A 16,573-nucleotide genomic window follows, 5' to 3' on the forward strand; every position below is an offset into this window, starting at 1 on the left:
CATGTTCCTTGCGTATGTCTGTGTCTCTTCTGTTTTTATAAGGACCCCAGTTATATTGGATTGGAGCCAAGTCTGTTCCACTATGGCCACATGTTAACTAATTACATCTGCAAAGATGCTATTTGCAAATATCACATTCACAGGTACCGAGTGTACATGTCTTTCGGCACACACAATTCAACCCATAACACGTGAATTTTATTACTAGACATTCTAATATTAAATGACTCTTGCATTTCTGCAATAAACTCCACCTGATCATGCTATTTGATCGTATTTTCAATATGTTGCTGGATGTTGTTTGCTGTTAAGTGGTAATGGATTTTTGTGTAGATAATCATAAATGAGGGTTGTTTTCAGTCTTCATATGTATTTCTGTGTGTGTGTGTGTGGAGAGAGGCTTCTTTAGGGTTTTTGTTTTTTTTAATCAAAGGTATGCATATAATTAAAAATTTAGTGGTAACTTTTGTTAATTGAATTTGTCCTTTTAAAAGATTTAGTAAGCTTCTACTTTGAATAGGCCAATAAATTTTTTGAGAAGTAACGCATTGAAAATGACCTTCTTAGTCCATAGTAACTGATCAATTTAGATTTTCCATCAATCTGGTTTAGTTTAACAAAATTATATTTTCCAAAAAAAATAATAAATTCTTCTAGGCTTTCAAATGTGTTTGCATAGTGTAGATAATCCCGTTGCTGTTGAGTCAATTCCAACTCATAGCAACACTATGGAACAGAGCAGAACTGCCCCATAGGGTTTCCAAGGAGTGGCTGGTGAATTTGAACTGCCGACCTTTTGGTTAGCAGCCAAATGCTTAAACCACTGCACTACCAGGGCTCTATAGTGTAGGTAAAAAAAAAAAAAAAAAGGTAGTATCATTTCTTTGGTTGTATATTTGCATTCTCTCCCCTTTTTCCCTAATTATGCTAGTTTCTCTGCTTTATTTATTTACAAAGAACTAGTTCTTAAATTTGTTTTACTATTTTTTCCATTATCTAGTTCACTTGTTTCTCTTTTCACTTTTATTAGTTTCTTCCTTACTCCCAATTTTACAGCATAAGCTTTCAGTTTTTCACCTTTTGGTATAATGAAAGTTACTGTTTTTTGTGGATACCATTCATAAGAAAGAAGAGATTTTTTCTGTTTCTAGTTTGTTAATAGATTTTTTGTTTTGTCATGAATATGTGTTGAATTTTGTTAAATGCTTTTTCTACATATATTGAAATAATTGCATACTTTTTCTCCTTTATTCTTTTAATATGGTATAATATGTTGGTTGATTTTCAAGTACTAAAATTTCTTATTTATGCTTGACATAAATCTCTCATGGCCTTGATGTATTATTATTCTTATGCATTTCTTGATTTGATTTAATAATATTTTTGAAGGTTTTCTGTGTTGATGTTCATGAAGATAGTGTTTGTTTGTTTGTAATGTTCTTGTCAGGTTTTGACATTAGGGTTATGTTGACCTGATAAAACAAACTGGGAATGTTTATTTATACCTCCTCTATTTTCTAAAACTGTTTGTGTGAACATAGTTTTATCTCTTTCTTAATCACCACTAAAACCATCTACCCGAGTGGAATTTTTATTTGTGAAAAGATTTTTGATAAATTATATTTCTTTAGCAGATACAGAAATATTCAAGTATTTTGTTACATCTGGTTTAAATTTTGATAAGTTATATTTTTCAAGAATATTATCTACTTAAGTTGTTGAAATTATTTGCATAAATTTCTTTTTATTTTTTAAAAATTTTTTATTCTTCAGAGGAAGGTTTACAGAACAAACTAGTTTCTCATTAAACAGTCAGTACACATATTGTTCTATGACATGGGTTGACAATCCTGCAACATGTCGACACTCTCCCTTTTCAACCTTTGGTTCCCTATTACCAGCTTTACTGTTCACTCCTGCCTCCTAGTCCCTGCCTCTGGGCTGGTGTGCCACTTTAGTCTCGTTTTGTTTTATGGGCCTGTCCCTTGTTTGGCTGAAAGGCGAACCTCAGCAGTGACTTCATTACTGAGCTGAAAGGGTGTCCAGGGGCCATACTCTCAGGGTTTCTCCAGTCTCTGTCAGCCCAGCAAGTCTGGTCTTTCTTTTTGAGTTAGAATTTAGTTCTACATTTTTCTCCAGCTCTGCCCAGGACCCTCTATTGTGATCCTTGTTAGAGCAGTCATTGGTGGTAGCTGGGCACCATCTGGTTGTACTGGACTTAGTCCGGTGGAGGCTGTGGCAGGTGTGGTCCACTAGTCTTTTGGACTAATCTTTCCCTTGTGTCCTTAGTTTTCTTCATTCTTCCTTGCTCCCGAAGGGGTGAGAACAGTGGAGTATCCTAGCTGGCCACTCACAGGCTTTTAAGACTCTAGATGCTACTCACCAAAGTAGAATGTAGAACATTAATTGTTTATAAATTACGTTATGCCAATTGAGCTAGATGACCCCCAAGATCAGGGTCCTCACAGCCCTTGGCCCAGCAGTTTGGTCCCTCAGGGAGTTTGGATGTGTCTATGTCTATGAGCATCCGTGACCTTGCCTTGTACAAATTGTGCTGGCTTCCCCAGTATTGTGTACTGTCTTACCTTTCACCAGCATTACCACTTATCTATTGTCTAATTAATGGTTTTCCATCCCCACCCCTCCCCTCCCCATAACCATCAAAGATGGTTTCTCCTTGTCTGTAAACCTTCTCTTGAGTTTTTACAGTAATGGTCTCATACAATATTTGTCCTTTTGTGACTGACTTATTTTGTTCAGCATACTGTCCTCCAGAGTCATCCATGTTATGAGATGCTTCACAGATTCATCGTTGTTCTTTATGGTTGTTTAATACTCTGTTGTGTGTATGCACCACAGTTAGTTTATCCATTCATCTGTTAATCGGCATCTAGGTTGTTTCCATCTTTTTGCTGTTGTGAACAGTGCTGCAGTGAATGTGGGTGTGCATAGGTCTATTCGTGTCACAGCTCTTATTTCTCTGGAATATATTTGTAAGAGTGGAATTGCTGGATCATATGGTATTTCTATTTCTAGCTTTCTAAGGAAGCACCATATCATCTTCCAAAATGATTGTATTATTTTGCATTCCCACCAACACTGCATAAGAGTTCCGATCTCTCTGCTGCCTCTTCAACATTTGTTATTTCCTGTTTTTTTTGATTCATGCTAGTAATGCTGGGGTGAGATGGTATCTCATTGTGGTTTTGATTTGCATTTGCATAAACTTCTTCTTAATATTCATTTATAAGCTTTTTAATATCTGTAAGATCTGTAGTAATATCTAGTCTTTCATTGCTGAAATTGATATTCTGTGTTCTTTCTCTTTTTTTTTTCTTGACAATCTAGGTAGAAAAAAAATCTAGGTAGAGGCTTTATCAATTTTGCTGATCTTTGTAAAGAACTTTTATTTTTTTGGCTTGGTTAATTTTCTTTATTGTTTGTCTATTTTATTGATTTCTTCTTTCACTTTTATTACTTCTTTCCTTTGGGTTTACTCTACTCTTCTTTTTCTATCATCTTTAGGTAGATTCTTAGGTCATTATTTTATATGTTTGTTCTTTACAAATAAAAGCATTTGAAACTCCACATTTCCCTCTAAGTATAGCTTTAGTTGCATCTCATACATTTCGACATATATTTTATCATTGTCATTCAGTATTAAATACTTTATATTTCTCTTGTGATTTCTCTTTTGACTTGTGGGTTATTCAGGCATGTTATTTAATTTCCACCTATTTACCTTTTCTAGCTTCTTTGCTTGTCTAGTAATTTTTGGTTGTATAATAGACCATGTGTTTTGTATGTTCTAGTGGCTCTGGATTCTGTTATCTTCCTTTGAAAAGTGTTGAATTTGTATGTTTTGTTTTATGGCACTTAAGTTACTGGCACATTATTTGGTTCATGAGAAGGTTTGGTTTTAAGTTATGGTGGGTCAAGTCTATTTTAATTTTGCCTTTCATCCTAGAGGATAGCCCTTAGTCTTTGGACATGTTCTTTTCTCCTAACTCATAGACTTTCAGTGGAATTGCCAAGGTGTTTACCAAGCCCTCTAATGACTTGAACTCCAAACTTTGTCTTCCCTGGAAGCTGCTGAGATCTCAGCTCAACTACTTCAGCTTTCCTTACTGTTGTTTTCTTCTGGGTTCCTTGGGATTTAACCCTGCACATTTGCCATACAGGAATCAACAAAGAATTACAGGGAAATTTCTATGCAGATTCTAGTGTTCACTTATCTCTGACTGGCTATCTTTCTGGAATTTTACCTCTTTATTTTCCAGACTCTGAAAGTCTTGAATTTCAGCCTCTAACTCCTCAGCCAAATAATTCTGCTGTTTTCTGCTGAAACTCTAAACTCTGTGCACTGTGAAAACTAGGGAGGTGGGTGGGGAGTTGCTCTCTAAATAAATGTGGAGCTTTAAAATAGTTATTTTAAAATATTTTATCCAGACTTTATACAGGAGGGTTGGTAGTGCATTCAAGCTACTTTGCTGTTATTGGTAGGGAAACTCCTCTCAAGGCATTTTGTTTTCTGGATATTTTTCTTGAGTTTTAACTTTAAATATTTTGCTGCTTTGTTTTTGGTTTTCTTCTTCAAAGGTACTGTTTACTGTAAAATGCTGTATCATCTGTCTTCTACAAATGTTGTTTAATCTTTTGTCATTTATCTCTAATCTCTATTGATCTTGTTTATGCTCATATTTCTCAATCTTGCCTTCTATGACATTCACCATATTTTCTGTGATGTACTCCTCATTTGTGTGATGGTTTTATTTTTCTCTTCCACTTTTTCTTGAATCCTGACAGCTTACATTTTATTTCTTTTCTGATTGGCATTCTTGACTTATGGAGGTAGGGTTCTTTCATTAATATTTTTCCTGGAAATATATTTCATCAAAATTTTTCTCTGCTCCATGCCAATATTTTTAGTGATAATTCTTTGTCTACCATTTTATATGCTTATTCCTTTCCTCCTTTCTTCTTGCAGTTTTTTTTTTTTTTTTTTTTGGTTATTTCATCTTTAAGTGAGGTTAAATCTTCCTGAATCAGCTCGTTGCATGACACTCAAATCAGGGAAGAAGAAAGCCCATAAATCTATAGCAGCAGATTTTTTTTTTTCTTTTTATGTTACAGGATTATGTGTGTGAATTAGTTCTCTTAGCCTAGATCTCATCTGCCAGGGAAGATTAGCAGTTTTAGTTTCATGAATGGACTGTTTTCTGCAAATAGGACTTCTCTGAAGGATTCTTTATTCAGCCCCTACCTCTGCTTCCTTTTGGGATCAAGTAGTTCCTTAAAGCTGTCACAACGAGCCTGCATCCTCAAATCTAATTATTGCTTACAAAAAGTATTGCTTTTAGATATTAACATAAGCCACTTTCTTTGGAGTTGTCCTCTAATAACTTTTTTCTGAGATCTACAGCAATGAATTCTTCTTTTGCTACATTTTCATACTCTTATCTTTATTGCCTTTGGCAACACTTCATCCAATTTTGTGTTTATAGGTTCTGTGTCTCCAGAATCTGCAAAACTGGAATTTGTGTTTATGTTTTCCTTTGCTTTCGGAGATTCCCAAAAGGAAAAGAGAGAAAGTGCTGAGTTTAGTGTATCAGGCTACCAAAAGCCTAAAATTTAGTTTGAGTTCCACTTTGGTCTGAGGATTATTCAGGAGTATCCTTTATTTCCATGTATTTAGAATTTTACTTTTTTTTTTAATTAATATACTCATTATAATCATCCAATGCAGCATATGCTATAACATAATAAATATAATACTATTTTGAGTTTTAAAAGTTTTCAAGTGAACAACTACATAATTAACTTTATAAAATGTTCCATAGATAATCAAAAATTTATACTTTGTATTCAAACTATATATGAAGTTATATCTATTTAAAATATATTTTATATTTCTATTACTTTCTAATTTTTTAGTCCTAGCCCACTAGATATTGCACTGTGACTGGATTTTTATCAAGTTTTCCTTGGTACATTTTGAACACTTTTACTCTCCCACTTCCTCTCTGACTAATGCCTACTTACATTTAGGTTAATGGGTTAATAATTCCTTCTTACTTCCCCTCTACTTTATGCTCATATTTCTCAAACTCTACTATTTTAAGAATCTTTAATTTAGCACTTCTCATGTGGCTCAGTGGAAGAAAGGGCTGGCGATCTGCTTCCATAAAGACTACAGGCAAGAAAAGGAATAAGTCATCTAAAATTCAGATTTTAAGAGGGCAAGCAAAGTAAATACTTAAAATTATCATATCAGATTTAGGGAGAACCATTTCCATGGCGTATAGGAGACCAATGCCAGATTGGAATGAACTGAGGAATGAGAGGAAGCCAAGGAAATAGATACAGTATAATCAACTTGTTCAAGGCATTTAATTGTGGGGGGTAAGAAAGAGGGAGGGCACTAAGCTGCAGGAAGAATAAGATTAATGCGGTTTTTTTAAATTGTTATTGTTTTAAGATGGAAAAGGTGTGAGCATGTTTAAATATTGATATGACAATGCTAATACAGAATGAAAGGTTAAGTATACAAGGCAGAAGGAGCCCTGGTGGCACAATGTTTGAGTACTCACCTGCTAACTGAAAGGTCAGCGGTTCGAACCCACCAGGAGTTCCAAGGGAGAAAAGACCTGGATATCTGCTCTTGTAGAGATTACAGTCTAGGAAACCCTCTGGAGCAGTTCTACTCTGTCCTATATGGTCACTATGAGTTGGAATTGACTTGATGGCACACAACAATATAAGGCAAAGGAACCCCTGGCTAAAATATAGGGTTAAGCACTTGACTACTAGCCAAAAGGTTGGCTGTTGGAACCCACTGAGGGGCACCTCAGAAGATAGGCCTGGTGATCTGCTTTGTAAGGTCACAACCTTGAAAGCTATGGAGCACAGTCCTACTTTGCACATATTGCGTTGCCATGAGCCAAAATTGACTTGATGGCAATTAACAACAATAACAAATACAGGGCAGAGTATATGTAATTAAGGCTATAGGTCCCTAAGAAGATGGAAGGGCATATGAGCTTTAGATAGAAGGAGGAACGATTTTTCAGTTGAATTAGAATGGAAGGAAAGTGGGAATAGGTATGTTTGTGATATTTAGTGAAAGAAAATTTCTCAAGTTTCAATCTAACAGCTAGTGAAGTAGAATAGAACATGTCCTGAAAGTGAAGGAGGAGGCAGAGGAGCTGGAATTTTAAATTTTGATGGTTGAGGAAGGTTTGAAACAGCTGCTGTGGAAAGTGAGAAGTCAAAAGGAAGTTGACTTGGGAACTACAGAAGAATTCTCTACCTAGTTTAATAGTTTTAATAATTTTTCTCCAGCAGCACTCCTGGAGCAGACATGGAGCATGCTGATAGATGAATTCCTCCAGTTTTTCCAACACTGCAGTTTGTCAAGTGAATATGAAGGAAATGAGTGCAAGACGTTTTCAAGTTTCAGCTAGAGAATATGTGAAACAATAGACTTAAGCTGGATGGAGAAGAGAGAATGGGATGGCTAGTGAGAAAATTGGAGAGAAAATAGACTCAAGGTATCAATGAAATTGATAAACAACAGTGGCAGGAGTAAAAGAGTGAGCAACCTGAAAGGATAAGAGATTTAGACAGTGAGTGGAATGTCTGATTTGTGAGTTGAGAGATGAAGCAGTTTAAGGGAGGACAAGATTCAGAGTGTGGCTTATAAGAGTAGTTGATAATTATGGAATATTGGGTAATTGAAGTTATAGTTTTCAACATCTATCTTTAGCTTTTTTGATGGTGAAGACATCCAGTAACAGAGAAGCCAAGTTATTGTATGAATCATCCATATGAATCTTGTAATCATACTCGATTCTAGGACAGTGGAAACATTTGGTCTGAGCCAGGTGCTGAAGACTTCAGTGAGTAAAGAGGTGTAATCAGAAAACCCTGGTAGTGTAGTGGTTAAGTGCTACGGGCTGCTAGCCAAAGGGTTGGCAGTTTGAATCTGCCAGGCACTCCTTGGGAACTCTGTGGGGCAGTTCTACCCTGTTCTATAGGGTCGCTATGAGTTGGAATCGACTGGACGGCACTGGGTTTTTTTAATCAGGAAATAGATAGCTGTCTTGAGGAGGGTTAGAAGATGGTCCAGCTAAATAGTATTGGCCTCAAAGGAGCTTTATCAGCTTTTAACTATGGCCCCTGATCCTTTAGGTGCAGGATGTGGAAGTAAAGAGAAAAGACCTGGCCAACTGGGTTTTACAGAAGGTAATATAAAGTAAAGGAGCCCTGGTGGTCCAGTGCTAATGTGCTCGGCTGCTAACCCCACCATCGGTGGTGCAAACCCACCAGCCACTCCACAGGAGAAAGATGTGGCAGTCTTAAGGTTATTGTGTACACACAGGGATAATTTGAGGCAGAAAATAACAGGGTTCATACTTTTTTGACCTTGATTAGGCCCAGGATATAGTCATGGAGTTTTTGAAATAGACATGTTAGATGTGTCAGAAGGAGAGACAGATGGAGTTTCTAACTAGGCTATCCTGTTTGCTGCTTGTTAACATTGGTTTTTTTCTCCGGTTTATTGGAATAGATTCTTTAAGTCTTCTTGGTAAATCTATAGATCCTCCAGATAGGAACCAGAAGCCAGGGCTGTAGTATTTATCAGTAAGCCAATGGGGCTGCTTCTTGGAAAATGCACAGGCCTGAAAATAGCCTATTTTGTCTGTTTCTTCAGGCACTGCCAGGGCAGCTGTGAAATTTCAGTAGACTTTGCTGGTTATAAATACTTATCTATTGTTCTCTCCTAATCTGGCACAATAATTCCAACTGTAGCTGTGGAATTGTACTGTAGTTTCAGACTTGAGTTGATTATGATTCAACTTCTCAGAAACTCAGAGAAAGAGATGCCTGGCATTTCTAGCAATCTGATATAAACGGTGATTATGAACTTCAAATATTTTAAAAAGAAGACTCATTGTATTCTAGCACATGTGATTGATTGATTGATTTGCCTTCCCAGTTGCTATTCCAGGCTATGGTTATCAGATATTATGATCATGGGGTGATTGGCCTATGCTCTAGAGCCCAAAGGCAGTCTTTAGTAAGTAGCTTTTTGCAAAGATATAAAGACAGAAACACCACTTCCCCCCTCCCCCGTCCCTGGCATCTTGTGAGAGGATAATCTCTGTTTCTGTGTTGGAGGCATATGTTTCAGTAATAAAGAGTTAGGGCAGAAAAAGTAGACTAGGGTGTAGGTAAAGGTGACTAAATCAGTTCTGGAGGTTCTAGAAGGCTGGTGCTCTGACTGGAATCCAAGCAAAATACACTTCTTTCTTGATAGGGAAACAGTGAATTTGGAGAAGTAATATATAATCTGCACATAACTACCAACCTCTAGATATCCTTGATGGAATGGAAAGCTTGCAATTCAAGGATATCTAATACCATGTTGGGAGTCATCAGAACCCTTTGAATAAATAAGAGATGGCTCAGGAATTTGATATTCAGGTTTTTGAATATGTATTTCTTAGGTTTGACCGTTCTTCTAGATGGCTGAGGTTGGCTCAACCAGGGATGTATATACCTAAAGTTTGTTTTTACTGCTTCTAGTTGCACACTGGGTATATGTGGAATCCTGTTTAAAGGACCAGGATTAGTGCCTCTCCTCCCACTCAGGACGGTCTTTTCCCAGTTTGTCTCCCCTATTTTTCTAATACTATATCTTTTATATAAACTTCCCAATTTGTATCTACTTTCCAACCTTTTTTTCACAATTAGCCCTGGGTAATTGATGTAATAATTTTCCACATCTGTCTTTAGCTCTGTACAAAGTATTGAATCATCTTTGTAAAATCCCATTTTCATTTGTTTGCTTGTTTATATATTTATGTATTTTTTCATTTAGACCTCAAAATAGGCTATATGGTTGGATCTTTTGGACAATAGGCATTTCAGGATTTTACAAACTCTTCAGATAATTAAGATACCATTTCTACGGAACTTTTAATATGTTTGTCCCAGGTAGAGAGAAATTATTTATAAAACATAACATCAGTGTTTTAGAGGATTAATTTTGCCACACACTAAAATGAAAGGTTTAAAATCCACTCATATTTAAATTACAGTACTTTGTATCAAGGACGTAGGAATTAGTCTGACAAGAGACTGTTTCCTGGGGGAAGAAAGGGTATGCTTACATCTCCAATTTAAGTACTTCTTTGAGTCCATTGGAGACCCTGGTGGCATAGTGGTTAAGAGCCACGGCTGCTAACCGAAAGTTCAGCAATTCGAATCCACCAGGTGCTCCTTAGAAACCCTATGGGGCAGTCCTGCTCTGTCCTCTAGGGCCGCTATGGGTTGGAATTGACTCAGCGGCAATGGGTTTTGAGTGCATTTTCTTAATCAAATCACTTCATTGAACTAATTAAAAACTCATAACTATATTATTTAAATCACATATAAAAATTGAGACTTTTTTCCTAACTAAATGTTTTCTGCTTTTTTGTAGAGGAACTCTGAGGAGAAGGCCTTATAAAGGTGGATTATTTTGTACTGAATGTGGCAGAGATGACACATGCACAGATAATTTATGCAGTAAGATAAAGAAAATAACTGAAATGTGAAAAGGAAAAAAAAAGTCCATGGTGCATTGGACAAGAAAAATGAAGTGATTGAACACTAGTTTTTTTTCGTTGCCATGTTAATATTGTTCTTTTGATCAGAATGATATTATCAAAGGAGGGTTGAAACAGAATCAACTTGAGAGATTTCTAAGCTACACAGCCTCTTGTACCCTTCCTCACCCCTCTTCCTGCCCCTAAGAGCATACCGGAATGTCATAAAGAATGAATGAGACCTAACAGTTATACTCTGAAGAAAGTATCATAGTTAATAGCACTCTAAGAGTGAGAACTTTTGGGAGCGACTGCTCTAAAGGATGAGGTATCCCAAATACATATACAAAGAGAAAGTTGGTAAACTAGCAAATGTTTTATAGCCTTTTCTTTTAGCTCCCCCCCCCCCAAAAAAAACTAAAGTCTCCCAAATATTCGGCAAGAGAAAAATAGAAAATATGTTTCATTATATTTTTCTTTTAGTTTTCCCAAACATAAGTGTATATAATCCAAAAGAATAACTATATCTGGAATATACAGTACTTAGAATGTAATAAGGGGTAAGGTCAGACAGGAGATAAGGAACATATTATGCTTTTGTGCATATCACACTTTGGGAATGAATCCACTCCAAGATTTCTATCCTTGCTTTACTTGAATTGTGAAGCAAAGTCTTTTGCTTTTTGTTCTTGCTCTTGCTCTTCTACTTCTCATCTTCTTCCAGAAAAATTCGCTCCTAAAATCATTAGGTAGGTCAGAGCTGCCAAACAGAGGGGCAGCCTGGTGTCATACGTTAAAAACATAAGCAGTATGATGAGGGATCCACACAGGATGCAGCAGGCATAGGGAGGCAGCCTCAGCAGAGTGAAGACAGTGTCCACACGGGTTGCAGCCTGGCACAAGAAGTCAGAGCCGTCATGGAGTAAGGCATGAGCCCATGCATGAGGTCATGCTTCAGGTATCAAAGCCATAGCAGGGTAAGAAGTATCTATGCAAGGAGTAGCTTGGCATGTGGTATCTGAGCCCAGGCAAGGTGAGGAGAACATCAGCACGGAGTGGGAAGGGACAGCCTGGCATAGGGTGTCAGACTGAGCAGATGAGGAAGGTATCCACGGAGGGATGGGCTAGCACTGAATGTTGGAGCCCAAGTGGGATGAGTAGAGCCTTCAAGTAGGGGGTACCCTGGCATGAAGTATCAGAACCTGAGCAGTAAGGGGGCATTCATGCTTAGGGGCAACCTGGTATGAGATGTCAGACTCCAAAGCAGGTGAGGAGCCTTCAGTGTAGGGAGGACAGGCCGGAGCCTGAATGGGGTAAAGAAAGATCCACACGTTGGAGCATCTAGAGCTGGGATTCAGAGTCTAAGCAGGGGCTGGGGAACCAAGAGGAGGGCCAGCCTGTAGGTTGCCAGATTAAATACAGGATGCCCAATTAAACTTGAATATCAGCTTGTTGTTGCTATTAGGTGCCGATGAGTTGGCTCTGACTCACAGCAGCCTTATGTATAACAGAAGGAAACGTTGACCAGTACTGTGCCATCCTCACAATTGTTGCCATGTTTGAGCCCATTGTTGGAGCCACTGTGTCAGTCCATCTCACTGAGGGTCTCCCTCATTTTCACTGACCTTCTACTTTACCAAGGATGATGTCTTTCTCAAACGATTGATCCCTACTGATAACACGTCCAAAGTAAGTGAGACAAAGTCTCACCATCCTCGCTTCTAAGGAGCATTCTGGCTATACTTCCTCCAAGACTGATTTGTTTGTTCATTTGGCAGTCAATGGTATATTTAATATTCTTCGCCAGCGTTGCAATTCAAATGCATCAATTTTCCTTCGATCTTCATTTTTCATTGTCAAGCTTTTGTATACATATGAGGTGATTGAAAATGCCTTGGCTTAGGTCAGGCACAGCTTAGTCATCAAAATGACGTTTTTGCACTTCAATGCTTTGAGGAGATTTAGTATAAATATACCCCAAATATTGCATGGGATATACTTACACTAAACATTATTTATTGTTTTCTTAAATTCAAATTTAACTGGCTATCCTATATTCTTTGTTCCCTGAATCTGGCAACTCTAACAGCCTGGGATGAGGTGTCAGAGCCTAAGCAGAGTGAGGAGAGCATCCATGATGGGGAGGAGATAGAGGCAGTGATAGGAGATTAGTAGTATAATAGAGGATTGATCAAACAAGTAAATACGGATAATGATAATGAGAGCCAGGTTTCTCACTGAGAAATACAGAATGGAGTTATAAATATATAGAGATAGAAAACTAGCATGAACCTTGTGGTGTTGAGTTGAAATTATAGGTATTGGTGTGAACTTACGAACTTCAAGAAATATAAATACAGGAATAAACATAGATGTAGATGTGCACATATGTATGTATATACATACATATATTCCTTAACTCTGAGAGGGTCTTAGAGTAGCTGCCCCACCCTCCAAAAGCAACGAGCACGACTAGCATTCAGATCTTGGTTCCTAAATTCTGTTCTACTAAAAGAAACCAGAATTCATTGGAGAAAAACCTGACTCCAGGGCTGGGGCAGGAAAAGTATAAGATGAACCCAGAACATCTTTTTGTATGTAAAAGCAAGGAAGTGCTCAAAGAATAATGGGATCGTGTAACAAAAAAGGACACAGAAGTTGTAATTAGAGACCCTCACTGGTCAAATCTGGAACAACTCGAGCATTAAAATAATAACAGTAGTAATGGATTATAGCCCATAGGATAAAATAGGAAACTATGAATTCATATATACATATCAGTATAAATTAATAAATTGAAAGTTCTATGAGGAAGAGTTATTTACCTAGTTTCAAAGTAACTTCCCATAAAAATACTTATTAATTACTAAGGGGAAAGGCGCAATTTCACATTGGAGCAACTTGGCAGATGATGGCTTAATCAAGGGTGCAAAGTGAACATGATCAGTAATGGAACAAATTAAAGCCATGTGCTTACTGAGAGGATGCAATGAGAAGAAGGCAGCATTACTTCTTTGGTATTCCTGCCAAAGATGCATAATCTGATCCAATCACGAGGAAGCATTGAACCAATCCAAGTTAAGGATTTCTTTAAAAAAATGAAGATTTGTCTACAAAAGTAACAGTCCTATTATCTTAAAAAATGTCAAGATCATGAAAAGCAAAGAAAAAATGAACTGTTCTAGGATAAAGCAATGTAAAGAGACATGAAAGTTAAATGCAATGCATGGTTCTGTACAGAATTCCTTTACTATGAAGGGTACTGGTATAATTGGCAAAAGTGGAATAGAGTCTAAGGATTAGATGGTGGTAATGTAAGAATGCTAATTTTCTGATTTGGACAGTTATATTATGGTTACAGAAGAATGACCTTGCTTGGAGGGAATACACACTGAGGACCCTGGATGATGAGGCATCTGGTTGGCAACTTACTTTCAAATAGTTCAAAATTAAAGTTATTTCTACTCACAACTTTTTTGTAAGTTGGTGATTGTTTCAAAATTTTGGTAATTTAAAAAAAAAACAGTAATAATAAATGCAGAATCTCAGGAAAGTTTGGAGGCTTTTGTTACATATTCCAGGAGAGAGATGGAAGTTCATATTGGAGCATGTAAGTGGAATATGAGTAAAACAAATTTGATTAATATTTGTGAAGCAATATTAGCAAGTCTTGGAGGCTAATTTGATAGGGTGATGAAAGTCTCAGGTCACTTGTAGATTTGGGATTTGGTTGTCCAATGATGTAATTTATTGGGTTATATGAGGGAGGAGGTGATGACACAGAGATGATGGGTTCACTTTTGAACATTATTAGCTTTAGGTACCTGTTTAGCTTCTGAGTAGATAAGACTAGTCAGCTTCAAGTACAGATCAGGGCTATCTTTGAGAATTATGAGCATATATATGTGGTTAAACACATAAAAAAGGAAGAACTCACCCAAGTACAAAATGTAGAGAAAGAAGAGTATTATAACAAGGGTGGTATCCTGGGGGAAAAAAATGAAAAGACATAGAGGAGAATCTCTTGAAAGATAATGAAGAGAAACAGTTGTAGGACAATAAGAAGAAAGTACCCTAGTGTCACAGAAGCAGAGGGAATGAAGTACTTAGCAAGAGAATAATCAACTGAGCAATACGCAGCAGAGAGGCCCCATTGAAAAATGAAGAGAGCCCATGAATTTGGCATTGTGGAGAACATTGTAGACCCAGGTGAGAAGTTTCAGAGGAATGGTAGGGGTAACAACCAGACTGCCATGGATTGAAAGTGAATGGAAAGTAACAAGTAGAAATATTTAGGGCACTATCGCTCTGTCAAAAAAGCTTCTAACTTTCCACTAAATACCAATAAAAACACTTTCACTTAACAAATATTTATTAAGTGGTGACTATGTGCTTTTTTTTTTTTTTTTTTTTTGTGCCAAATGGAAACCCTGGTGGTGTAGTGGTTAAGTGCTATGGCTGCTAACCGAAGGTCTGCAGTTCAAATCCATCAGGTGCTTCTTGGAAACTGTATGGGGCAGTTCTACTCTGTCCTGTAGGGTCGCTATGAGTCAGAATTGACTCAACGGCAATGGGTTTTTTGGTTTTTATGTGCTAAATGGAAATCCTGGTGGCATACTGGTTAAGAGCTGGCTGCTAACCAAAAGGTTGGTAGTTCATGTGCACCAGGTGATCCTTGGAAATCCTATGGGGCAGTTCTACTCTGTCCTATAGGTTTGCTGTAAGTTGGAATCGACTCAGTGGCAAATTTTTATTTTTTTAATGTGCCGAATAGGTGCATTGGTGGCACAGTGGTTAAAGCAATCGACTGCTAACCGAAAGGTCAGGTCGGTGGTTCAAAACCACCAGTGGCTCCTCGGGAGAAAGATGTGGCAGTCTGCTCCTGTAGAGATTTACAGCCTCAGAAACCCTGAGATTGCTATGAGTCAGGATCAACTCGACAGCAGTGGGTGTGGGGTTATCTGCCAGACACTGCGTCATGAAGTGAAAATAAAATAATGAGAGAGTCACTTCTTGCCCTCTTTTAACTTACAGTGTAGCTAGGAAGATAGGTATTTAAAATAAGCAATAATATTGTAAAGCATAGGACTGTCATGCTTTTAACATTTTTTATATATTTGTTTAAAGTTCATATGTATGTATTCCACCCACCACTGCCGTCGAGTCGATTCCGACTCATAGCGACCCTATAGAACAGAGTAGAACTGCCCCATAGAGTTTCCAAGGAGCACCTGGCAGAATCGAAATGCTGACCTCTTGGTTGGCAGCTGTAGCACTTAACCACTATGCCACCAGGGTTTCCATGTATGTATTAGCACCGTAAAATCAGGCTACAGAGCAGTTCCATCACTGTAAAATGACTCCCTGTGGTACCCTTTTGTGGTCATACTCTCTACCCAGCCCTAACCTCTGCCAGCCTCTGAGCTGTTCCTCACCTTGTAGTTATTAGGTGCCATCCAGTCAATTTCCGATTCTCAGTGACCCAATGTGACAAACTAGAATCACCTCATAGAGTCCACTAGGCTGTAATCTTTATAGGAGCAGATTGCCAAGTCTTTTCTCCCAAGGAGCTGCTGAGTGTGTTTGAACTGCCTGCAGCCAACCGTTCTGCAACCAGAATTCCTTTTCATCACCTTAGTTTTGTATTATTTGAGAACGTAATATAAAAACCCCAGTGCCGTTGAGTCGATTCCTACGCATAGTGACCCTATAGGACAGAGTAGAACTGCCCCATAGAGCTTCTAAGGAGAGCCTGGTGGATTTGAACTGCCGACTCTTTGGTTTGCAGCGGTAGCACTTAACCACTGTGCCACCAGGGTTTCCGAATGTAATATAAGTGGAATCATATACTATGTAGCCTTTGGAGACTGGCTTTTTTTTCCTTCACTCAGCATAATGCCTTTGAGATTTGTACACACTGTTATGTATATCAGTAGTCTGTTCTGTCTTTGCTGAGTAGTATTCCATTATATAGTTGCACC

At 37.7% G+C, this 16,573-nt stretch overlaps 2 protein-coding genes across 3 annotated transcripts in view; both read left to right on the forward strand.

Annotated features, from left to right (window-relative positions):
* The window catches only part of GLIPR1L2 (GLIPR1 like 2), a 68,464-nt gene that overhangs the window by 20,605 nt on the left and 31,286 nt on the right, over positions 1–16,573 (forward strand). The window contains 1 exon segment of the mRNA XM_049883922.1: positions 10,487–10,572. Within this exon segment, the coding sequence (XP_049739879.1) occupies positions 10,487–10,572 (86 nt within the window).
* The window catches only part of GLIPR1 (GLI pathogenesis related 1), a 113,772-nt gene that overhangs the window by 20,474 nt on the left and 76,725 nt on the right, over positions 1–16,573 (forward strand). The window lies entirely within an intron of this gene.

Source organism: Elephas maximus, chromosome 4, assembly GCF_024166365.1.
Source record: "Elephas maximus indicus isolate mEleMax1 chromosome 4, mEleMax1 primary haplotype, whole genome shotgun sequence".
NCBI classification, from domain to species: Eukaryota; Metazoa; Chordata; class Mammalia; order Proboscidea; family Elephantidae; genus Elephas; species Elephas maximus.